Source organism: Kogia breviceps, chromosome 9 (assembly GCF_026419965.1).
Source record: "Kogia breviceps isolate mKogBre1 chromosome 9, mKogBre1 haplotype 1, whole genome shotgun sequence".
In the NCBI taxonomy this organism is placed as follows: domain Eukaryota; kingdom Metazoa; phylum Chordata; class Mammalia; order Artiodactyla; family Physeteridae; genus Kogia; species Kogia breviceps.
The window spans coordinates 6,253,344-6,278,817 of record NC_081318.1 but is presented as its reverse complement, the minus strand read 5'-3'; the positions used below and the strand labels follow the sequence as shown (position 1 = coordinate 6,278,817).

Genomic DNA, 25,474 nt, shown 5'->3' with positions numbered 1-25,474 from the left:
GGAAGCCCCGTTAACCATGACACCAACTTCAGCTGGTTTCTGTGGTAACTCTGTCCCCCCGAGGCCTGTGCGGCCTGGCTCCACAGCTGGTACAGGATGGTAGCCCGTCTGTGAAGGTGGGCTTGTCTCGTTTCCCTCTAGGTCTACTCTGTTTCTTGCAAGTGCCCCTGAAGCCTCACGTCTGTACGTTTGCTTCGTCCGCCATTAACGCTGTTCCTCAATGTGCTCGCAGAACTCCAACCCCCAAGCCTCCTCCGCAGCACACAGCCTTCCAGAACCGTCAGGTACATTCCTGCCTTGTCCACGTCGCAGCGAGCCCTCTCAACCAACCTCATTTTATAACCGAAGAGGACTTGGGATCCCAAGCTTTGTAAACGGTGCAATGGGTGGGGGCGGGGGGGGGGGAGACCACAATTGATGCTGTTGAAAACAGAGCACTAGAAATGGGTCTTTTTACTCCAGGCCCTGATGTCTGGAGTATCAGAGCAACAGAGATGGACTAAGCTGCCATGTCCTCTACATAGGAGAGGATTTATTAATGGGCTCCCAGGTGACGGCGGGGGGGAGCCCCCGGCTGGCCCCAGTCCCTCACACGACTGATAACCTCCACCTACTAAGACACGGCCAGACACACCCCATCTAAGCTAGGGTCAAGTACTTCATTTCCCCTCAGAATACAAAAGGGAGTGAACCCTCTACCTGAAGTCTGCAAACTCTTCCAAAGAGCAGAAAGCAGAGGTGCAGAAGCTTGCCTGTTTAATGGTAAAGAGGAAAGAGGTGCCGCGTTAGGAGCACGAGAGCTGGAGGCGCGAACGGCGGGCAGCACCTGCGGCGGGAAAGGACGTTCGTGGAGGTAGTTACACGAAGGACACGGTGAGTGCTGAAGGGTTTCTAAGGGGCTACTGACAGTTCCACTTCGCTTCTCTGCGCGTCCCGTACTACAGACAGGCGAGGCGGTACCCACCCTGGGGCGGTGAGATGGAACCAAACCGGCTGAGGATGGAGGAAACACACAGACTCCCCGATCCCTCTCAGGGGTGCAGACAGACAGAGGCAGAGAGCTCCATATATACAAACTTCACACAAAATAAATAAGGAGCTGTCATCAGCTTGGCTAGGTCTCAGCCTGGCTTCCTCCCATCCCCGTCAGAAGCGATTCCAGGGCATTAATTAGCCAGGAAGCTTCCAAGCCCTAGGGGTCCACCTGGGTCCCAGCAGCTCCTCGGCAGGAAGAACCTAAGCCCCTTTAGCCCTGCAGCCGCAGTCCTGGGGGCCTCTGGAGTGGCTCAGGGCCAAGAGCCAGGAGAGCCCCCCTAGAGCTACGTTAATTGCCGACTGAGCCCCGTCCAGGGCAGGAGCACAGCGGGAGCCGCCCTGGCCCCCAGAACCCTAGCCCAGCCTCCGAGCGGACTCAGGAGGTCCCCGGGAGCCCCTCGGGGCCGGGCGCCCCGCTCATCTGCTGGTGCTGGCTCCGCACCGCGAACCTGTTGACGTGCACGGGGATAGGCACGACAATCTTGGGGTTTCTCACAGGCTCCCCGGAGCGGCCGCTCCCATTGCCAGCTTTGATGCGCTTCCACTTGGCCCGCCGATTCTGAAACCAGATCTTGACCTGCACCTCACTGAGCTTGAGGGCGTGGGCGATCTGGGAGCGCTCGGTCAAGCTCAGGTATTTCTTGCAATGAAACTCCTTCTCCAGCTCCAAAAGCTGCTCGCTGGTAAAGGCTGTGCGGCGCCGCCGGCTCTTGCCCCCAGGGGCCGGGACCGCCACCGCCGGGGCCCCCTCCTCAGCTCCAGTCCCCAGGCTCCCCGTTAGCTTCGGTTTGGGTCCCAGCAGGGCCCCGGGGCCCCCTGCGGAACCGTCCGGGAAGCCGTCGTCCTCGCTGTCACCGCCCGAGCCCTCTTCCTCCTGCCCGCTGCCTGCGGGGTCTCCCGCCGGTGCCTCCAGCTTCTCCTCATCTGAGCTGTACACCTTCCCCTCTGCTGTGGGGAGTGAGGGCCAACGGATGGGGGCAGAGGCGAGCGGAAGGCACACAGGTTGGAGGCGGCACGTGGAACCGTGGCCAGGCGTGGACGGCACGACAGCAGGAGGAGACACAGACGTAGAGGGGATGGGACGGGGCGGGGGGAGACATCCGGGGTGGGGGTGGGAAGAGGTTCGGGAAGACAAAGAGATGGGAAGAAAGGTATTAACCAGCACAGACTTCACTCCGCAAAGTGGGGGCGGCAACAGGCATGGATCAAAAGAGCACCGTCCCCAGGACTGTGACACCGCCACCCCCACCCCTGCGACCTCGCTTCCCCTACCCGCGGCCTTCCGGCCCTGTCCAGACCCGCCGCTCCGCTGCCCGCCCCTCCGGACCCCGACCGGCAGCCGCAGGTCGGAGGGAAGCGGTGCGGAACCTGGCTTGGGGTCCTTTCAGTGGCTAGAGGCAGGAGCGAGCGACGTCAGGGAATTCTCTTTTGCAGGAGAGAGGGGGAGACCACAGCTGCAGCCTTTGCTACCCTCCTAGGACTCCTCGCTGGCCTAGCGGGAGGAGATGCGCGCTCACCTCCGTTCCGTGCCTCCTTCCCTGCCCTCTTCCCTAAATCTGTAATCTTTTTTTTTAAACCTTTTGGCCGCCGCCGCACGCCATGTGGGATCTTAGGCCCCCGACCAGGAATCGAACCCGCGCCCCCTGCATTGGAAGTGCAGAGTCTAAACCACTGCACCGCCAGGAAGTCCTGGAATCTCAGAATCTCATTTCCAGATGGAAACTTCAGGGTCATCTGAGTCCCTCCCCCTGCCGCCATCGGGGTCCAAGAAGTGTTCCCCGAGCACCTGCGCGTCCGGAGGTTTCCGTACCCACCTGCCCAATTCGCCTTTACCAGACCGTCCAGCCCAGAGCAGGGAGCCCGCCCCGCCGCACGCCACCTTATCAGTGGCCAGAGTTTTCTTCCAATTACTTAGCCCTCCAGGACCCTTTCAATCCTTCTCCTTAACTTTAAAAAGACATCATCTCTTTTCCACCCTCCCTCTTCCCCAGCCAAGGTTGCCTAGAAGCACAAACAGCTGCTTTCTGCCCAAGTTCAGAATCCTGAGGGCCCTGAGCTTGGTGTCAGTGAGAGGACTCGGGGCAGTATGGGAGGAGGAGGAAGAAACAGAAGTTCAGCGAGGGAAGATACAGAGAGGAAAACGGAGGAAGAGATTTTGACTCAGTAGACTACTGATTATTTGTAATCACAGGCGTATAAACATTTTAATCCATACATAATCCTAAAATTTAACTCAGCCATTGGTTTTAATCTTCTTATCTATTGACGCTTACATTACGAATGTTTTCAGTGTTTGAGTTTTTACAAACTCCCTTGTTTTCTGCCCAAAGGACCAATAAACAGTGGAGCAACGAAAAGTCAAAAGAAAACCAACCCGTAGAAAAGACAGCAGGTAACCCGTAAACCGAGCAGCCAGCTCCTCACCAGGGGAGTTCACTGCGTAAAGCGGGGAGGACTCCGTAGCCATGGCGGCGCATCTACCCACATCACCGCATGGCACGGGCACACTCCTAAGCGCACTCTGAGGTTGAGACTGTAAACCAGAGCTAAGGGACTTGGGGCACCAGTGAAATGCTTTATAAGAGAACGGGGCTGTGCGTGTGCGTGCGCGGCCGCACGGCACCCCAGCGCTCAGAGCTTGGCTGGCGCTCCTCGCTAACCCCTGCCATCTGCCTGCCCCCCTGCAGAAACTTCTCAGGGCCTCCAGGACCAGCCCAGTCACTTTCAGTTCCCTTCCGCATCTCAGAGTTGTCCTTCCCCCTCACCGATGCAGTCCACACCTGCTCCTTTTCCTCAGGAACCACATTTGCATTATTTTCCTTAGAGGCCAGAACTCAGCCCCTGCCCAGATCACCCACCTCCACCTCAGTCAGTGTTCTCATCTCACACCCCAGGGGTATCTTTATGCCTGAGCCCCTGCCTCTTCTTGGAGGGCTTCATGCTTTGCCTGACCTCTGCAAAGCCCACGTGGCACACCCTGGTTTAGCCTCACCCAGACTTCCGACGCGGTCCCTGCTCGCTGCTGCCACCGGCGGGTGGGCTGCGGTCGCTAACAGCCCACCCAAGCTCCACCAGCACCCAGCTCTGTGAGCTGTCAATAGATACATCCACCGTCCAGAGGTGACGTACCCCTCATGATGCTCCCACCACCCCGGGCTTTCTTCCTTATCTAGCCAAAATCTGTTTAATTGCTGCAAGATTCAAATCCTTGCGTTCCCCTTTCACGTCATTAAGGGCTCTTTCCCACACCATTTTCCTCTTCCCCGGAACTCAAGCGTAACGTGTCCCAAACGGAATTCCTCAGACTTCTCCTGAGCCAGCTCTTCCCCATCTGAACCCCCCGTCTTTCCCATCTCGGTTAATGGTAACTCCATCTTCCCTGTTGTTCAGACCAGACCTTCTCTCTCTCACAGCCCATGCCCAGCCCATCAGCAAATCTCGCTAGTGCTGCCGCCTCTAAAATACCCCCAACCCGACTTCTCACCACCTCCTCCGTGTCCAACTAGCCCAAGTCACCCTCGTCTCTTACCCAGTTCATCAACATTTTCTCCTGCTTCTGCCCCTCCCCCGCCCCAATTATTCTTCTGTTTGAAATACTATATTCTTCACCTAGGTTTCTGCACTGACTCACTCCCTATGTCCTTCAGGTCTTTATCAATGAGACCTTCTCGGATCATCCTTTTTAAAGTTAAAACTCCCAACACTCCCGATCTCCCTTCTCTGCTTTACTTGTTGCTGTAGTATGTGTCACTAACTTTATTAACTTATTTTATTGGCTGTCTCTTCCTATTAGAACATAAGCTCCATGAAGGTAACCATTATTTATTTATTTGTTATTTATGGCTGTATCCCCAGCATCTAGAAAGTTACCCGCACAGAGTAGGCACTGCATAAGTATTTGTTGACTGAATGGAGGAAACCATTCCCAAGCACTTTCTCACTCTCCATCTCTGTCCCTCCTTTCTCAAGCCTCTCCTAAACTATCCGCTACAGCCCTGCTCCTTCTCCCCAGCTCCGGGCATAAGACATTCTCTCCGTGAATATTCTTCTACCCACTTTTCAGTGTGCCCTCTGATCTCACATTCGCTGTAGAGGAACCCATATGCGGTAGGAATCTATAGGATCTTATGCTCAAGGAAATCAAGAACAACCCCCAACATCATCACTAAATCCTCCAACTTTTAATTTCTGATTTTTAAAACATGGTTTGCAGTAAAGAAAGAATAACAGAAAGAATAGAATAACAGAAAGAATAACAAAAGCTTGTTAAAACAGAGCCCAATATTACAGTATTTTAAACAGCTGCTAAAAAGACAGAAACTGGATTTCAGGGCTTGAAGGATGAAATCATTTAGCACAGCTCCAAGCACCCAAGGGGTGTCCAAGAAACCTAAACTGGTGATGACTGAGATGAGGTTCCCAGGTTCCTGATCTGGCAGGGCCCTCCTGAGATCAAACCATCCATCCCTCTGTCTTCAGACAGATTCCATAAAATCAAGCCCACATGAGTGGGCCACCCGCCAGTGCTGTTTTTAAAGCCATATAAGAAGCACAGGTTCACAACCTCTCTTAGTTACTTGATCCCAGTGGGATCCTGAGTGGTAGGGGCAAGAGTGCCTCCCTGAGCCTTTAGAATCATGACATTGAGGGCTCTGATAAGCAACTCTTCTAAGGAGGTGGGGGTGGCGAAATAGAAGAAAGCAACCAAGAGGGGAAAACACAGCTAAGCTCTCAGAGGAGAGGGTCTGGGACAGTGAGTGAGGCTGAGGAGGAGGGAGAAGGAAAGGCACAGCAGGAGGAGGAGAACTGGGGCATGGAAGGTGGGGCAGACATAGCGGCAGAAGAAGTAGATGATGAGTAAGAGAACCTGAAAGGGCTGAAAAGTTTAGGGAGAAAACAGAAAAAAATCGGGGCACGGGGGGAAGAGAGTAAAAAGCTTTCGAAAAAAAAGCAACACGCCCTACATTTTCCCACCCTAGACAGTGATGCATCTGGAGCCCTGCTGTTTGTTCTTTGCTCCACCGACAGATGGAGCACTTTAGAATGCAAGACCCCAAGTGATGGAAACTATTCGGAAGGCTTGGACATCAGTTCGACCCTTTACGATATAGCAATCCTGAAACAGCTTTACTGTTTTCTCATGAATGAGCTAAAAAATAAATGCAAACTATTTTCTTTTATCCAATTCATAGTGAATACTAATAGTAACTATACTCAAAACAAAGATGGTGCCTAGAAAAATGGTTTTGGCTGAAACTTAACAGAGGCACACCTTGATAAAATTTCTGTTTGCAAACTTTGATTTAGAATAATTGGACCTGGTAGATATAATGTCCACAAAAGTGCATTTCTAACTGCAGATGCTATAGTTGGTTGACGTGAACAAAAAAACTTGATCAACAAAACAAGACGTAGAAAATTTTCAATGGGAAATAATGATCCTGATGAGAAAAATTCTAGCAAAAGGAAAAATGTTTAATTGGAAACAATTTTACTGTGCTAGGTAGGTAGGTAGGTAGGTAGGCCAAACAGAGAGGTTCTGTCCTTTGTGTATGAAAATGACATTATTGGTAATATAAGAGTACATTGTTTTATATATAAAATAGATAATCAATAAGGACCTACTGTATAGCACAGGGAATTTTACTCAGTACTCTGTAATAACCTATATGAGAAAAGAATCTGACAAAGAATAGATACATGTATATGTATAACTAAATCACTTTGCTGTACACCTGAAACTAACACAACACTGTAAATCAACTATACCCCAATATAAAAGAAAAGAAAAAAAAGAGTACATTGTTTTCAGCTTGTTCCCTGTGGGTAAGTCTACAGTCTGCGAAAAGACTTTGGTATCTATCCAGGGGAAATGACACTGAAGCCGACGAGTTATTAGGGACCATACAGAGTTCTCCTGGTAGATGCTATTATCCTAAGCAGCAGATATCTCAGGGTGCGAACCATGATTACTTGTAGAGCCCACTCCAGGGGCATTATTCCACCCCCGAGAGCAGCACTCAGACTCCAGGGGCGCCCTTGCAGGGGGTCTTCCTTCCGAGAGGAAGAGAAGCGCTAACTTGGTAACGAGTCAGGTCAGACCGGGGAAGAAATCAAGGGCAAAAGAATCCGTGGTAGGTATCCTCCATGAGAAAGAACAAGTAGCACCGGACTCTGTGCCATCCAGAGAGGGAGTCTGCGGCTGAGGTCACCAAGGACGCTGGGCCTGGGTCGTGGAGCGGAAACCACCCCCAGGCCTGGAGAACTACTTTTGACTGAGCCCCTGTGCCATTCCTGCTGTGGCCCAGCCGACGTAAAACCCCGTCCTCATTAAGCACCGAGGAGAAGTCTCTCCCCCATTACACTCAGTGCTGACTTCACTTCCTTCCATTGAAAGAGCCACTACCCTCACACGCCCCAAACCACTCTCCAGACAACTACCCAGCTTCCTGAATGCAGAACCAATTTGGGTGGGGTCAAAAAGTGGGAAAAAACCCAGGTCACCCCTCAAAAAAGAGGCATGTTTGCCACCACTCTCACTGCATCAGCATGCCCAGTACGTAATTATTTCTTTGTTTCTTTTGGAGACGGTACCTTCGCCCGTCCTTGATGGCAACTAGCTCACTTTCAATGTGTTTTTCATTCATCCTCATTAATTTCATGCCCACATTATGCTACTACTCCTTCCTATAATATGAGGTACAGGAAGGAAAATTCACTTTCTCTCTCCCCCATTTCCCCATGACTCTTCAGCATTCTTAACTCCAAATGGACATCAGAACTTCCTCTACATCGCTCCCACCTTCATGACAAGTTCATTGCGACTTCCCCACCGCCCCAAGCTCAGAGTTCCTTTCATGGCATATTAACATCATCATTGCCAAGAGCGCCCTTGTATGACCTTTAACTTTCCCAAGCACTTTCACACTTATTCTTTCATCTTTGAGCAACTCACTGAAGTATGGCTGACCTATCAGTAGTAGTAATGGGAGGTTAGTAACCTTATTTTCAGGTGAAAAAACTGAGTTTCAAAAGGATGAAATAGGGGCTTCCCTGGTGGCGCAGTGGTTGAGAGCCCACCTGCCGATGCAGGGGACGCGGGTTCGTGCCCTGGTCCGGGAGGATCCCACGTGCCGCGGAGCGGCTGGGCCCGTGAGCCATGGCCACTGAGCCTGCGCGTCCGGAGCCTGTGCTCCGCAACGGGAGAGGCCACGACAGTGAGAGGCCTGCGTACCGCAAAAAAAAAAAAAAAGAAAAAGAAAAGAAAAGAAATGGGGCTTCCCTGGTGGCACAGTGGTTAAGAATCCGCCTGCCAATGCAGGGGACACGGGTTCGAGCCCCAGTCCGGGAAGATCCCACATGCCATGGAGCAACTAAGCCTGTGTGCCACAACTACTGAGCCTGCGCTCTAGAGCCCGCGAGCCACAACTACTGAAGCTCACGCGTGTAGAGCCCGTGCTCGGCAACAAGAGTCGCCACCGCAGTGAGAAGCCCGCGCGCCGCAAACGAAGAGCAGCCCCTGCTCGCCGCAACTAGAGGAAGCCTGCGCACGGCAGCGAAGACCCAAAACAGCCAAAAATTTTAAAAAATTAAAAGAAAAAAGATGAAATTATTTTCCCCAGGCACACAGTTAGGCACAGAGCCAGGTCTAGAATCCTGGTCTCCTAACCCTCCAATCAAGGCTCTTTCTATCCTTTCCGGTAAAATATCTTCTCTTTCCTCCACTTGAAGTAAAAGTCCTCTCCAGATGCCTCATCAGATAAATAGCCTTCCTATCAAACCCAGTTTTAGTTTAGACCTCATCCCTTTCTTTTATCACCCAGAGCTCCAGCCTAATCATCAACATCTTCCCTTACGTTTCTCAGAGAAGATTCTTAAAACCGCCACAGAAGAGGCCTCACTCAACAAACTCCACCTTTGTCCTTTCACAGGCTACTTTTCCCATCATTCCCAAGACAAAATTCCCTCCAAATCTTTCTGCTGTTTTTTCCGTCATTATTGGTTTGCATGATGTAATCTTAGCAGTCACCGTTTCTTTTATTTAGGAATGTATTTTCTCATTTAAAGAATAATACTGCCCATTTGTGGAAACAGTTTTGTTTTAATACCAATTTTCTCTAGCTTCTGGTGTACAAGTGCCTCTCACCCCTCAAGGACAGCTCTCCCTTGCCCAGGAGTCGGCCTCACTGAGGAACAGACATTCTCCTCCCGCCTGCCGTCCCCAGTACAGACCCCTCTCAGAGCCTCACTCCCAGTACCCAGCGCTCTTCGCACCGCTTACCTAGCCAGGGAGAAGGCTTTCCTCCCTAAGACTGAAAGGGAGTTAAAGGCACATTCGGTTCTTCTGGTTGATGGACATCTGTTCAGGCTTTGTTTTCGTCTGCCCAGCACCCCTTACCCCTCCTGCTCACTAACAGTACCCCCTTCCTTTGGCCACGGCTCCCCGTCAACCGCCCAGGAGAGTGGGGCTGTCAATGGCGTTCCTCCACCTTCTCGACCACAAGGAGGGTGACCTGGAGCTGACCAATCCGCACATCCGGTCTCTCTGGGGACTTGACTCGAGCTAGTGAATCAGATGTCCTAGGATTTTCCATGTGCTAGAATTCACTGGGGTCCCGATCTGGGATTATAAAAATTTAGCGTTGCTCATGCTTGGGCCCTCCCCTTCCTCTCGTCTGGAGAAAATGAGGCAAAGACAAGAGACAGGAGCCAGACTGAGAGCAAGAAAAGAAGAGCTAACGACACTGTTTGCATTTTTGGGTCCACGTGAGTCAATAAATGTCCATTTTGGCTTAAATTAGAGCTGAGCTACTGTCACAAGCAACCCAAAGAGCTCTGACTGCAGACACCGCTCTGACTAGAAGTGACAACGCCACTATCTTGGGGTAGGTAAGATCTACCCCAAGGAAGGAGAAGCCCCTCCACCTCGCTCCCACGCCGGCCCCGCCCAGAGTGATTTCTCCAGAAAGAAACCCAGGCCGCCCCTCAGACTACTCACAATAATGCCACCTACAATTTCACAAGTCTGAAATGTATTTGGACTGTAAAAAATCTCCATAATCCATCCAGTGTGAATTACTTTAATCCAATAGCTGTGCTCCTAACACTAAGTTGAGATCAGATATATGAGGGAATAGGAATTCTGATGAAGAAAAAAGGAGAGGTATTTTTTTGTTTGTTTGCTTCCTTGCTTTGGGTTTTATGTTTGTTTTAACAGAAAGGAAGAACAGGCCCCAGTGGGACACAGAAGGGCTTTGGGCAGCCATGTCCACAGACTGTCCACACAGAGTGTCTCACCAAAATGTGAGACAGGAAAACTGAAAAGAGGGAGAAAGAGCTAAAGACAAAACTCGAAATCTACCCCTATTAGGTTCATGCAACGTTCTCTCCTGGCAAGCCCCATACACCCAGTTCTCGGAATACAGGGCTATTTCTAATTTGTCCTTTTCCGTACAGAGAGTGCTGTACTGTACTGTACCGTACATCACAACTCCTAATAAAGAGCTCTTTCCCAACTTAATTCCCAGGAAAGCTTAATTCCCATCCATTTCCAGTACATGGACAACACATAATTTCTTGCATACCTATTACTTTAGGATACTGGACAAGTATCTTCTCATTTAATCCTTAACTCTGTGAGGTAAGAACTGTTGCCCTTATTTTACTGGTGAGAGAACGGAGACTGCAGAGGTCAGTATTTTGCTGTAGATCACGAAAAGGGTGGTGCCTAGATCTGCGACCAAAGCCTGTGTGTGTTCCTCTGGGCGACACCACATCTCTTTGTTATCACTGAATGAAAAAGAGACTGAAACCCACCGTCACCCTATCATAACTTCTGCACCAGATGGAGAAATAATGCAGAAGACCAGGTACTGATCTCACAGCACAGCTCTTCTTTGTGGGCACTGCTTGCTTCCTCACCACCTCAACTTGGTCACAGTCCATCCGCAATCTCTTTGGCCTAGACAAGATCTACCCCCGCCTTTATCAGATGTTTCTCTCATTCGGTACGATGGCTGTAAACGGCCAGAGCTCAGGTAACACCATCCGGATCCCAGATGATGGAGGCTTTTCCGTCCGAAAGCCCAGCCCTGACTTCATCTCAAGAGGCAGGCATCCAGGCGCCTCCTCCTCAGTGACCCCGATAACTCAGCACTGGGAAGTACACAATCTCTTCTCCCAATCCCTTTGCTCAGGATGGCTCTTTTTTTTTTTTTAAGGGAACAATTCATTAATAAAAGTATCCTTACAGATAAAAACAGAATTGTAGAGCTGGAGCGACCTTAGAGATCACCTAATTCAAACCCCTAATTTTACTGATGAGGAAGCTGGGACACACAGAGGTGTGATTTGGCCAAGACCAATCAGTTCCATACTCCCAGTATCTCTGCATAATTTATAGGATAGTTACCACCTATTCCAGCACAAAGTGCTTCTTCCCTTCGCCCTTGGGATAGTTTCATCCTCCTCCCTCCTAGTACACGGCTGCATCACTTCTCTTCCCATTGCTTCCAATGCAGAGTTCCAGCTTACCCAATACTTCTACTTTAATACCACTCCCTCCATAATTCACGGTCAAGAAATCCACCTCCCATTACCCTCAGTGCTTTCTCCTCATAACCCTAGTCTCTGTTAGTCCCGGCAGCCCCCGCGCTCCACGCCCCGCCCCCCAGCCCTCCCCCGCCGGCCGCATTTGCCTCTAATACAGACTTCTCACTTCATCACCGGAAGAGTATTCCTTTCCCTTCCACGACGGGAAGGGGATGAAGGCACTGCCTCATGACTACCTGCCATACAGTGCTGTCTCTTCCTACTAGCACTTGATTCAACTCGTGACGGTCACTCTTCTATCACACCAAATTCAAGCATCTCTTTTCCCTAGCACTGTCCCAATCAGCACATCAGCACTTCTTCCACATTACTCCAAGCTGTAACTTTCTCCCAGCATGATCTCATCACCAATGAAACACCCCAACCTCTGCTCTACCACTCCTAATCCAGACCTCCTTTATCGCCATCACAGCCGTGGGCACCACAAGCGCATACAGCACCCTGTCCTTTTCACTGTCTCAGATGAGGGGTTTCCTCTGTCCGACCCCGGCCTGGGGGGTTTCCCATCCCCCTGAGGTAAAGGTTCTCCCCCAGCGAACTCTTTCCTTCTCATCGTTCCTATTTAAGCTTCTCTCTTTTCGTACATCTACCCCACTGCTTCTCTCATTGCTGTTTCCTGATTCCCAGTCCGTTTCACTGCCAAGATCCTTCTTTCCCCGTTATTTCCAAGGCAAAATCCTTGCCTATAGCTTCCCATTGTATTGCATGGAGAGTAACGTTACTGTCAATGCAAAGCACTTTGCTTAGATTATGCTCCTCCTCCTTTCCAATTAAAGCATTTCCCCCTCATTATTCCAATCACTGCCTCTCCCCCGTTACTCCCAGTACAGACCATTCATGCCCATCACTCTGAGTCTAAGAATTATGCTCCTAACCATCTAGAATCTGTATCTCCGTAGTTGCATTTGTCACAGCCGAGGCCCCTCTGTCTTCCAACCCTCCCAAGTGCCACCTTCACTATGGCACAAGGCGTCTCAGGATCGCATTCCAATCCTCCAGTCACATTTTCCGCTGTCATTTCTGAGATCTCTCTCTCTCAACCAGGGTCTCTTTGGCAGCCTGACAAAGCCTGTGAACCCCTTCTTGGAATAATGCTTTTAGGTGCATAACATAAAACACACAGGATTACATTAGAAGCCAATTACATAAAATCTAGTTATCAAATATTTTAAATGCATTTGAGAATAATTTATGTTTCTTTACTAAATCATTAAACAACAAGATGTCACCAAAGACTGTAAATTTCTATGAAAATATCTGTGATTCCTATGGGTGACAAAAATCTCAGGTACTGGGGAAACTACCATGGTTTCTGGCCTACCTTCATAATTATAGGAAGTGCCAAATTTTAGTAAGAAGTTAGTAGAAATAAAGATGTCATTTTTTTCCCACCCATAATTAACAGATCTCCTCACAGGAGGTCCATGGAGTCTGTGTTAACAGCCCGACTAAACACTGAGTCTAGAGAAATAAGCTTTAATTCTATGAAATTGAAAGGAACATTAAAAATCATCAGAACTAAAACTTTTATGTTACAGGTGAGGAAACTGAAGCCTAGAGAAGTTTTAAGACTTTGAATCTCCTGTAGTGTTTTAAACAATACTAAGACCATAACAGACACACAATCAACGTTCCCTGAATTGAACTAAGTGGCTTGCTAAAGTTGTCCAGCTAATGATTGACGAAGTTGAGACCTGAACCCATGTGTCACGATTCCTAAATAGACGTTCCTTCAATCACATTAAGTTAATGCAACATTTGCCTTTCTATAAATGTCAATGGAGCAATCACTCTCCCTGTATGCTCTTCCTCAAAATTTCTAGGAAAACATGCTCTCCATCACTCCCAAGAAAAACCTCCCTCCTGTTTCTAACAACAGAAGTCTCTGATTCCATGTCACATTATCCTTTCCTGTTTTTCTCTCATCAGTAATTATCTCTTGACAGGCATAATGGAGACCTATTCAGAAACTGATGGTCATCTACAATGTTCGCTAGCTATAACCGGTGCTTGACTTACAGCAACGAGCATTCAGGTATCATGATGCTCCCAGCAAGTTTCCCTAGTCTCCTTGCATGATTTCCACGATTATTGCCAACCTCTATTCAGAAATTAGCACATCTTTTTCGGTTTAGTTTTAAAAAATAATGCTCACTACACTGCCATCTCCCAGTTTTGTCCCATCATGTTCTCTTTTCTACACCATCTCAACCACAAATGTTCTTTTCTTCACCATGCTCAGTACTGGCATTATCTTTCATATCAATCTCTCACTGGATTTGTACCGTCAGTCCAACAATTACATATGGAGTGTCCACCATCCCTCACCTCTTAACTATTTGTTTTCAGGCAATCCAACCGTTTTCTCCCTGAATGAATCACTGCTCTAGACACCTGCAATTGAAAGTTTTCTCCTGCATTTCTCCAAATGGCCAGCTCTTTTCATCATTCCCCAGCACACAGCATCCTCTTCACCTGTCCTCTCTGTGATGTGTATTCACACCCCATCCTTAAGTTAGCTTTGATAACCGTCAGAGCTCACACACACCTTCACACAGAAGATCATCTCTCCCTGTCCCATTCAAGGCAGAATTCTCTTTTTTCCTGTCATTTGGGGCTTACTGCTCTCTTCTCTCCGTATTCCTAATACATCAAGGACTTCACTGTCCACCCATTTCAAAGCTCCTTTTCCCTCATCACTGTCACATGACTGTTCTTACAACTCTCTCGATCTGATATGTCGAATATGGTCCACGTGCGGCTATGGACCACCTGAAACATGGCTAGTTGGAACTGAGATGTGCTGAATGTGTAAAATACACACTGGGTTTCAGACTTAGTATGAAAAAGAGATATAAAACATCTCCTGAAAGTTTTTTATATTGATTAATGCTGAAATAATATTTTGGACATGCTGGGTTAAATAAAATATACTATAAAGTTAGTTTCACCTGTTTCATTTTACTATTTGAATGTGGCTAATAAAATTATTTTAATTACATAAATGACTTGCTAGACAGCACTACTCTGGACGCTTCTGTTGATTCATACTTTTAAATCTTCCCTACTAATTCAAAATTCTCTGTTATCACTCCTCCTAGGACACCTCTCCCAGCTACCCCCACTGCTCCCACATGTCAAACCTAGAATTATTTTCTGTATACCATTCTCAATACCTTTTCTACCCCATTATTTCTGTACACAGTATTTCTTTTTGCCTGCTAATATAGCTTCTACCCCTGCCATCTAATCATAATAAAGTTCTGTTTTCTTCTTCATCAGTTCTAGTAGGGTGCTATCTGTCTCAACTCTCAGAAAAATTTTTAGAAATAGTCCTTCTAATTCCCGACAAAAAGAACTTTGCTCACCGTTCTCCAAATTGGCCTATCTTCACCATAATTTCATTAAAAGGGCTAGTAATTGTAAAACCCTAGACAAATGTAAATTAATAATTTCAGACCCATGTCACCCATTCAAACTGGGACAGCAATTCTTCCCCGTCATTTAAAAAATGTCGTTCCTTCTCCAAACTCTACTATGTTGAGGTTTCAACCCCTTTATTCAATCCGAGAACTCTCTTACTTCATGCTAAATACTCTAATACAATTCCCCGAATGAACGGTTTGTTTTCCCACCACTTTCAGCATGCATGTGTCATCACTCCCCAAACTGATGTGATGTCTAACATTTCTGGAATTGCCATTTCTTTTCTCGACTACGTAAGGGAAAAATCAAGACTGGGAAGGTGCACGGGAGTGGCAAGGAAGGGTTGAGAGCGTCTGCGCTGAGAGGGAAAAGAAGCTGCGGTCACAGAGAAGACCTCCCGCTCATTATCCCCTTCGAATGTTCCTTCTGAAACCTCTCCTTACCGCTCAGCTCCGCAAGCCCCGCTGTAAACCCTTTATGTGTCTCTCTTCCCAATGAATGACTGCCTTCACTCCAGCACCTCTCAGAATTCTTCCTCTGTAAGGTCTCCTTCCCATCGTTCTTAGCGAAGAAATTCCTTGTCTTTACTCCAAGGACAAAGAACAATCTCTTTATTGCTTCCAATATTCCCTTCAGGTGATGAAGATCTTTCCTTCATCATTCTATATGTATAAATTCCAGTTTCTTATCACTCCGAGTATTGAAAAACCTTTTTAAAAAAATTACTCCTAGTGTTGAAACTTTCCTTTCTTTCCTACTAGCATATTTATTTAGTTCCTTCCTAATCCTCTCAAGACAGAACTCTTTCACATATACACACACTTCTGTTCCAGAAATACTGGTCCCTTTTCGGGCAGCCAACGCTAGAACTCCCTTGCACATGTCTCTTCCAATAGGTGGCCCTCTCCTTTCTCATACGCGCTTTGCATAATCTGGGTACCCAGCCATTTGTTCACCCTTTCCTCTATTCCATTCCTCAGTATTTCTCTTCTCTTCTTTTCCTCCTTCTGTTTATTTCTCTCTCTCTCTCTCTCTCTCTCTCTCTCTCTCTGTCTGGTTTTACTGCCAATATTCTATCTGCTTCAGAAAAGAGCCCCCATTATACAAATGGGTAAAAGTAAGAACTGAGGGGAAGCTGAAAGAGTAGGACACGTTGCTTCTTCTCCTATGGTCTGGGGATAATCCCCCCAGCTCCCCTCCACTGGGGTGTCTTTGTCTTTCCTGCCCCTCAGCTCATCTCTTCCTCAGGTGTCTGGTTTTCCTACTGCCTCCAAAGCCACCCCTCTGACGCCTGCCTTGCACCCTTTTCTGCCTTAGGACCACCCTATTCAAAAAGCCCACCCATCCCTTCCTCTTCCCACCCTCCTGCCTGCGCTCCTCCTCCCCCCACTCTGGCCCCTTTTATCTGTGGACATCTCCTCCCACCTTCCAGCTGCTGCTCTATCATTTCCTTTCGGGCCTCCTCAGGAGATGCTGCTTAGACTTCAGTCACTGGTTCCTCCTGGTCCAACCAGGTACAAAAAAAACCAACAGCTGAATCCCCAAAGCCAAAATGCTCAGGGCCAGAGGGGCAAAGAAGAGGAAGGCAGACTCTACAGCAGCCCTGGGGTCTGGAAGAGGTATTAGCCCTTTGGACAATTTCAAGGAAGGGCCCAGGAACCTATCCTCAGAAATTGCTCTCTCCTGGCAAAGGACAAAAGGGCTCTTGGCTTTCCTTCTTGTCTCCACTAGAGTCAGCCCCCAGGCCTCCTGGGTCACTTCCACCTGCTAAGCTGGTTAAGCAGAGGTAGGTTCCTCCTGAGGCTAAAGAACTTTAAGCCTCAGGATCGCCACACTTGCACGCAGCCCATTTTTTCTTAAATAGGGCCCACCCACCAAACTGAGTAAGCTTTGGATCTCAGCACACCTGAATCTGCCCCTGGATAGCGGAAAGCTTCTTCAGCTTCTGGAGGTTAAGGATCAATAGGGAAGCCTGTTTAGATTGATTCGCAACAGGGTTCAGCTTGAAAACACCTTGCCTCTATTGAGAGGGAATCCTCCTATGGAGGATCCAGGATTCCTGAATATGTCTTAGCTGAATCTCACTGGTTCCAGAATCTTAGCTGGATTCTGGACTCCAGGCCTTTGGGACACACCCAACTCAGCCCAGCATGTAGCCTGTCTCTTGGCCTCCCAGTCAACCTTGGTCCAGCAGTGCTAGCCCCCTGCTAGCTAATGGTCCCTGAGGACCCCTACTTGGTTCTTCAAGGCTTAGCTCTAAACGCGCCAATAAAGACGTGACCTCTACAACTGTAAGAGAAAGATGGGTCACCCTCACCGTGAGCACCACTTTAAGACCCTCTCTTTGCCCCCGCGTTCACAGAGCCCATTTGGGGTCAGTACAATCGTCTCTTCAGAAGCCCTTAATGAACTGACAGCTGCCCCACTGTACCCTCACCCTGGGGTCATGCTGGTGTCCCCAGGAATCCCACACTGGCAGCTTCTCTATCCCCAGCAGAGGAGAAAAATGAAGGGCTTCTGAAAAGGAGACGCAGGAGCTGCGGCTGCAGGACTAGACTGCTGGGAGGAAAGGCACTGCTCTGGCGGGAGCGCTGGCGAGTCTCCGGTGAGGCTGCGGGCACGCTGGAGACACAGCGGGGCGGCGGTGCTGCCGCGTTGGCAGCGGTATTGGAGGTGGCTCCGCCGAGCCCGCCACCTGGGGGTCTGGGATTCCAGGGCTCCAGGCAGGTGCCGAGACTCTGAGCTGCCTGGGACTTCCAGGTGAACGAGCCTCCCGCCCGGCGCCCTGGTCGCCCGGCACTTACCCGGCAGACTTGGGAAAGTCTCTGAGAAGTGCAGAGGCGGGGGCGGTGCGGGGTCTGCCACTTTCTCCCGGGCGGGCAGCAGCTCTTCGGCTTCCAGCCCGCCCTCCGGGCGTCGGCCGCCCGGCTCGGGGTTGTTTCGGGTGGCAGTGGCGGCGGCGGCGGCGGCAGCGAGCTCCGGGGTCCCGTAGAAGGCGTCGGGCGGCTCCGCGAAGCTGGGCAGCGCGGTGGTCAGCGCCACCATCGAGGGCACGGCCTGGCCCAGCCCCGCGCAGAAGGTGTTGGTCAGGCGGCCGGCGAAGGAGGCCAGCGGGCCGAGGGGCGGGAGGCCGGCGGGCAGCGGCGCGGGGGCCAGCGCCTGCGGCAGCACGAGGGGCCGGTAGGGCATGAACATGGGGTAGCCGGTGTAGAGCAAGTGGCCGGAGCGCGGCGGCGGCGGCCCGATCAGGGAGTCGATGGAGAAGGCAGCGCCCGGGCCCCCGCCGCCGCCCCCGCCGCTGCCCCCGGGGGCGCCGCCGCCTCCGGCTCTCTGCATGGTGCCCGGAGCTGCGGTCGCCCCAGGGCGCTCCCCTCCGGGCGCCGCCGTGCGCCCCGCGGCTCGGGCGCCCCGCGCGGACACGCAGGGCTCGCTCGCTGGCTCCCGGGCCGAGGTGCCGGCGGGGCGCGGGCTCGGCGCAGTGTGGCTCCGGCGCCGCGCTCCCTCTCTCTCTCATAAGGAGGGAGGGGGCGGGCGAGCGGGAGGGCTGGGGGTGTCGCCCTCCGGACTCATCCATCTTCCTCAAATTACGCTTCACTTCCTCCCTCCGCCCGCAGCCGCCGCGCCCGGCTCCCGCTCCCTCCGCAGAACCCGTTCCCAGCGGCCCGGCCGGCCGGCCGGCCCGGGACCCCCGCCCGCCCCCCGCAGCCCAACCAACTATTATTAATGGAGATTGATGAGGCCGGACACGCCGCTTTGTGAAAGTTTGCGGCCGACGAGAAGGCAGCGGCAGCTGCTGGGCCGGTGCCCCTCCCTCCAGCCGGCCCGCCCCCCCTCTGCCCACCCAGCCCTGGGCGTGGACTGCGAGCTGGGCCCGGCGCGGACCGCGCGCGGGGCGGCCGGCGAGGAGAGCGCAGCGAGGACGCGGCCGGACCACAGAGCCCCCGCCCCAGGTCGCCGCCCTCCGTCGGACTCCGGGCCAGTCCCCCGGCGTGGCCCCCGCCCCCGACGCCCCTCCCCGGCCCCTGGGGCGGACGACAGGGCGGGCCCGAGAGCAAGGCGCGGCGGGCGGGCGGGGCCTCGGCGGGGGGCGGCGAGGCGGGGACGGCAGGGGGCGCGCTCCTCGCGGCCCCTCGGCTCGGACCCTTTTCCTCCTCGGTAGCCCGCATTCACACTGTCCCCCTGGTCCCTCTTGGCACCGGCTTTCCCTCACTCCCCCTCCGTCGCGCACTCCCTGAGTCCCTCCCTCTGGCCTCTGCGGGTAATTTCCTCGAGTGCCCTCACTGTAAGTCAAGTACTTACCATTCCTCTCACCCTTCTCCCCCCTCTTCCTCCCACCTTTTCCTTTCCTGCCCTCGTTTCTATCCCTATTCCCATCTGATTATTCCTATTTCTCACTCCCTAACCCACCCTCTTTATTCTATTTCTCCCCTCATTTCTCGCCTAAATCTGTATCTCTGTCTGTCTGTCTGTCTATCTCGGTCTCCCTCCCTCGCTCTCTCTCCCTCTCTTCCGCTATTAATTTCCCTGATTGGCTCCCCGACTCCAGCGCCGCTGATGAGCCCTATTCATTCCCGGGCCTGACACTCTCGACCCGCCCTGGCTGATTGCTGGGGGCTGGCCCCAGGAGCGCGGATGAGCCCCAAGGGTCAGCAGCGCTAATTAGCCGCTAATTGCAGATGCCTCTGCTCACCTCCCCCATTCTCCGACACAGAAATGGCGGCGCCTTTTACCCTCCCCCTCCTCCTGATTCCCAGAAGTAGACCTGTCAATCTCGAGGCAAAAGTCATGGGCACTTTTGCTTGATAGCAGCCTCAGGTCAGTGGGCAAGAAAGACTTAAGACAGGCAAGTCAACAGAAAAAGGGTGACCGGAGCTTCAGGACACAGAGCAAGCCTGGCCAGCTAAATGAGGGTCATCTGGTCACTGGGAAACTGTTATTCAGGTGGGGCCAGGGAGAGCCAAGCAAGTTGAAAGTAATAGTAGCACAGCCAGGCAAGTTTAGGAAGAGGCAGTCTTAACAGAAGAAGTTATTTGGTTTAGGTGAGGAGGAAAACCTACACCTGAGTCTCAGCGTCCCAAAAGAGAGCAGGGCAGGTAGGAACTCTGCATCTCGGTGACCTCTGTTCACATCAGGAGTGTTGTGTTGGCCTATGAACACCACTCACGTCAGGCTGATGTATTAAAGTCAGCACCCTGAAAAACACTGTCACCAGAGTGGGACAGAAGAGGGTGGGACCCTAGAAGGAAACCTTCTCTGGTGATGCTTGACTGACAGTACATCAGAGAGGTAAAGGGAGAAGAGGGTGGTTTCCATGCAGTCCTGATCTATCTTGGGCTCTACACTGAACTCAGTGAAACTTCTGAGAGACAAGTCTGGTGGGAAGATGGCTCCAGGAAGAAAGAAGAGGTGCCTTAACTCAGGTCTGGGAACAGTGTCCTAAAGTACTACGATAATCCTTGTCCATCCTCCTAAAGATATTCTTCAGAACCTTTGTAAAACTAACCAAGCATTGCACGGTACCAGCATGGAAGACCAGACTTCAAAAATGTATTGTAGGGACTCTCCTGGTGGCACAGTGGTTCAAAATCCGCCTGCAGTCAATGCAGGGGACATGCATGGGTTCGAGCCCTGCGGTTTGAGCTCTGGTCCGGGAAGATCTCATATGCCACGCAGCAACTAAGCCCGCACTCCACAACTACTGAAGCCCACATGCCACAACTACTGAAGCCTGCGCACCCACAGCCCGTACTCCGCAACAAGAGAAGCCACCGCAGTGATAAGCTCGCGCACCGCAACCAAGAGTAGCCCCCGCTCGCCGCAACTAGAGAAAGCCCGCGCACAGCAACGAAGACCCAACACAGCCAACATAATAATAAACAAATAAATTTTTTAAAAAGTGTACTGTACTTAAAAAGTGAGAGGTCAGTACTTGGTGTGATGGCTTTACAGTGTTGGGTACATAATAGAGGCTTATTGGCTTGAAAAGTTACCAAGGGAACTTTGGGCCACAATCACTGAAATTAAAGCTGTATGAGCGGTAACACCACCAATCAAATAAAGCTGAAGGAAGAGGCATTTTTAAAGCAACCGCATTCACTTTTTGCATAGGTAACAAAATCACCTAGTACAAAATTCCAAAAGCTCAAAAGGATATATATTGAAACATCTCCCTCCCACTAGTCTCCCCAGTAAAAGGCCACTTTAATAGGCCTGTCACTCTTTGGTGGGATAGAATGGATCATGCATTGTCAAGGACTCAAGGTTAAAGACCCTGTGATCTTGAAGATGTATGTCACCCAGTTCAAGCCAAGAGCTCATTGCCCAGAACTATACTCAGTAAAGTGGAATTCTCTGCTCAAGCTGGCACAGAGAGTACAGGCTTAAAGCTTGTTGCCAACAAATCCCAGTGGGCCACCAACTCTGAAATGAGGCACGTGAGACCTCGGGGACTTTGTATTGCCCTGGTGTGGTGTGTGTTTGTTAGATACTGTATTTTATAATCCATTTTTATCCTCGATCGGTTCCCTTTCTATGCTGGGGTCATGAAGTGTGACTTCTGCACAGTCCTTGACATTCAGTAGCTAAACTAGAATAAAACCCTCACATACATAGTGGCAACTGAAGCAGCCCACTTCCTTTCCCTGCCCTTTCATGGACCGTGGAACTGAGGCTACATGGTAAGAGGAAAAGAGCCTCGGCTGGAGTAAAAAGACCTGAAGTTAAGTTCCTGTTCTAACCCCTCTCTGGGCCATGTGACCTTGGTCCCTTTTTGACTTAACTTCTCCATCCATGAGAGAGAGAGCAATTAATAACTACTCTGCCTTGTCAGAAAGCCAGTGCAAGGATCAAGTAAATATGAGGAAATAACTTTCCAGATAAGTTCTTCCTGCACTAAATGGACAAAGAACAGCAGGGTGGTCAATTATGGAACTTCCCCAAATCGGTGGCTCTCCAAAAACTGCTTCTTACTCTCCCATCAGTACCAAGGACAGAAGCTGTCACTATCAAACCTGAACAGAGCTGGCTCCTTTCTTTACTGAGAAGAAAACTCTGCGGTTCTCCTACTGAAACCCTGAACAGGCCCATGCGGGTAAGCACCTCCCCTCACTGTCTAAAATGGAAGGCTGAACGTGCTTCTTTAACTGCCCACGTGCTGACTTGTCCCATCTCACTACTCCACCAGTTGGGGAAATGCTCCTACAGAGGAATTTTATTTTGAATCTACCCGCTCTGCTTGCGCCTATGTCGACCCCATCATCTGGCGTCCCCTTCACAGACTGGAAACCAGCACCCAGAAAGAACGAAGTATTCTCACGTGAAATCCAAATATACCTTCGCCTCACTCATTGGCGGGACAGCGTCCACTTACGGTGGGGAACGTCGGGCTCTGTCCGCGGGTGCCCTCTGGTGGCAGCAGCGCGCAACTGCGTCACCTCGAAAGAGGTGCGGAGTACTGCAGCGCCCCCTGGCGTTAGTCTAGGAGACGCGCCGAGGGCAAAGGAACACCACCAGGTGAGACGTCCAAGAGCGAGGGCGCTGGGCGCTGCAGGGGACTTAACTGTGAGTGCACTGGCTGGGCAGGGGGACTGTACACGAGAGTCTTAAAGTCTAGTATGCACACGCGTAGGTTCATGTATGTTGGTTGTAGCCAGGTACTTAAACCCTGTGTATCGTGTTAAATGTGTGCCGATTGTGTGTGCGCACGTGATACACGCGGGTAGGTTGGTGGTGGGGAGGTCCGCGGCTCCAGTGCAGGGCGGAGTCCTCACGGAGGCGTGAAATTGGTTTGGAGCAAACACATTACGGAAAGCAATTACGGGGAGAGGTTCTGGGCCCGCGGGGACCCGCAGCCAGGAGGCTGAGGAGGAAGCTCCCTGGCTTGTAAGAGTGTCTGGATGTCTAACCCCAGAAGGGACCTTCCTAACACTGCCCTGTTAAGGGGAGAATGCGTGAAGTTGGGCAGCTGCCTCTCATATTGACCACTCCACATTGCCCTTCTCCTCTTATGCCCTCCCTCCTTAAAAAGGCATCTGGCAAGGAACCAGTGCTCTCCAGATATGCTCAGAAATCCCTCCCCCTTCTAATCACTTTTGGAGAGGCACCCCGCCTTCGGTGAAGTCTTTCTGGCCCCTGCCCCTATCCTTGTTTTCCCCTCAGGCCCTCAGCTCCTGCTCCCACGTCTTTTGCATTCACTTCATTGCCCCCTTGTATTTGAACTCGTTATTCACACACCTGTTTCTCAGACTACATGGAAAATTCACTGAGGGTGGGAGCAGGTCTCATTCATAGCTGTAATATCTAGTGCCTAAAACATGGGGCTCAGCAAGCACAAAATGGATGACGTGGATGGGAATTAACTAGAATTTCCATCAAAATGCATAAACAGGACTTTCTCAGGAAAGTCATCCCCTTGAGAGTCAGGATTCTCTTGGGACAGAGCTTTAAACATTTTTCACATGCAAACACATGCATTTTCTCCCTATTTATATCCCCAGGCCTGTCCTTACCCCTGAATGCCAAATTCATAGATCCAAATGACCATGTAACGCGGCTTCTTCCAGACGTCTAATAGGCAGCTCCAACTTAATGTTTCCCAAACAGACCTTCTGATTCCCTTACCACCTGCCCTTTTCTCATCTTCCCCACCTTAGTAATTAGCACCACCGTCCATCCAGTTTTGCTCCACCAAGAAAAAGGGGAGGGGAGTCATCCTGGATTATGCTTTCCTTCAGCCCCCCACATCTACTCTATCAACAAGTTCCACTGAGGGACTTCCCTGGCGGTCCAATGGTTAAGACTCTGGGCTGCCACTGCAGGCAGCGGGGGGTTCCATCCCTGGTCCAGGAACTAAGAACCCTCATTCCTGCGTGGTGTGGCCAAAAATAAAAACAACAACAAACAACAACAAAACAAAACAACAAGTCCCAATGAGTCTCCAGGAAGAGTCCCAAGTCTCACCTACTGCTTTCCCGTCTCTGCCCGGACTGCTACAGTAGCCTCCTAATTGGTCTCTGATTCTCCCTCCCCCGATCCCTCCCTTCCCCTCCCCTCCCCCAAGCCAAATCCGCGGCCAAAGCCATCTTTCAAAACAGAAATCAGTTCATGTCACTCCCCTCTCTTCCCCACTCCACTCACATGGCTGGTTCCTCCTTGTCACTCAGGCCTCAGGTTCAACGTCACCTACTCAGAGGAGACTTCCACGTCACCTGAACTCAAATAGCTCCCAGACACCCCTGGTCAATCACCGGGGAATTCCTCTGCGAAGGGCCTATCACTCTGATACCTGCCCGTCTGTTCGCTTCGTGTCTCTGTCCCCACTAGAGTGAACTTTCTAGTGGGTACCAGAGGGCCAGGCCTTTGTGTCGCCGGCGCCCAGGCCCCAGGAGGCACTCAAACCTCTGCTAAACAAACGAACGGCCAGGGGGGCATTCTCCCCAGGACCCCGAGCTGGGATAAGACGGGGCTCCCCGGCGGAGGCCCCGAGCAGGAACCCGCGTGACTACAAGCCCGGCCAGAAGCCGCTTCCCCACCCCTGTCTCTTCGCCTGCGCCCACTTCCCCTGTGAGGTGGGCCTGTGGGGACTCGGGCGGTCCCATCCTCGCCCCGCGCCCCCCACGTGGAAGCCCAAACGGGGCGGTCAGCCCAAGGCCATGAGGCCAGGTGGGAATCAAGGTCCACTCACCTCCGCGGCCCTCTCGACGCCCTCGCGAGCTTCGCGTGGTCGGTCTCGCCCAGGCCCCGCCCCTGCCGCCTCGCACCCTCTCAGCCCCGCCATTTGCCGCCTCGCTCCCAGTGGCTGGTGGGAAACTTGTGAACTCCGGCGCGTGCGCACTCTGGGGCCCTGGGAAATCCGTTCGGCGAGCCTTGACGTCACGGATCACGGTGCACTGGATTGGCTGCTCCGTGGCTCCGAGCAGCTCCACCTCCCTCCGGTGGTTGCAGGCTGCCACCTGGGTGCCGGGGCGCCTACAAGTTCTTAAAAATCCTGGTACTGCAAACACCCTAAGGGACTCTCTCCTCGTCTCTTGTTTTACACATGCAGAAACTTGGGCCCAGAGAAGGGACGGGACTTCTGTTCCACAAGTTAATGGCAGAGCTGGGACTAGAACCCAGGGCTGTTACCTCTCAGCTCAGTGCCTAATTGAAGGAGCAGTTACGAGAGAGGCAGGAACCAGGTGTGCATCTGGTGCTCCCTGACCTACAGGACAGGCAGTAGGTAGAGTTGTTTTGGTTTTTCTAAACCTGGGTCTTTCACTCTCACCTGAACCGTGGTTACCCTGCGGTGCTCGCTGGCCTGCGCACCCACCTTCCCGTTGTCTTCCTGACCCTCGCCTCACTGCCTAACCCCAAGGCTGCCTTTGCCATCCTGCCCCACTGTCTGCACTGCCTCATTCCGCAGCGG

The 25,474-nt window shown here is 51.4% G+C and overlaps 1 protein-coding gene across 1 annotated transcript; it reads right to left on the bottom strand.

Moving 5' to 3' along the window:
• Positions 1–755: 755 nt before the first annotated feature.
• GBX1 (gastrulation brain homeobox 1) lies at positions 756–18,408 on the bottom strand. Its single transcript, XM_059074137.2, has 2 exons — positions 17,877–18,408; positions 756–1,983 (listed from the first exon to the last, which is right to left on the bottom strand). The coding sequence occupies exons 1-2, from the start codon at positions 18,406–18,408 to the stop codon at positions 1,412–1,414; spliced, it is 1,104 nt and encodes a 367-aa protein (XP_058930120.1). The 3' UTR covers positions 756–1,411.
• Positions 18,409–25,474: the final 7,066 nt, after the last annotated feature.

Excerpts from the sequence above, each read along its gene's own strand:
- GBX1 (XM_059074137.2), bottom strand. The coding sequence starts at position 18,408 with ATGCAGAGAGCCGGAGGCGGCGGCGCCCCCGGGGGCAGCGGCGGGGGC. Across the intron at positions 1,984-17,876 it reads GACTTTCCCAAGTCTGCCGG|CAGAGGGGAAGGTGTACAGC; the intron begins GTAAGTGCCGGG and ends CACTCCCCACAG.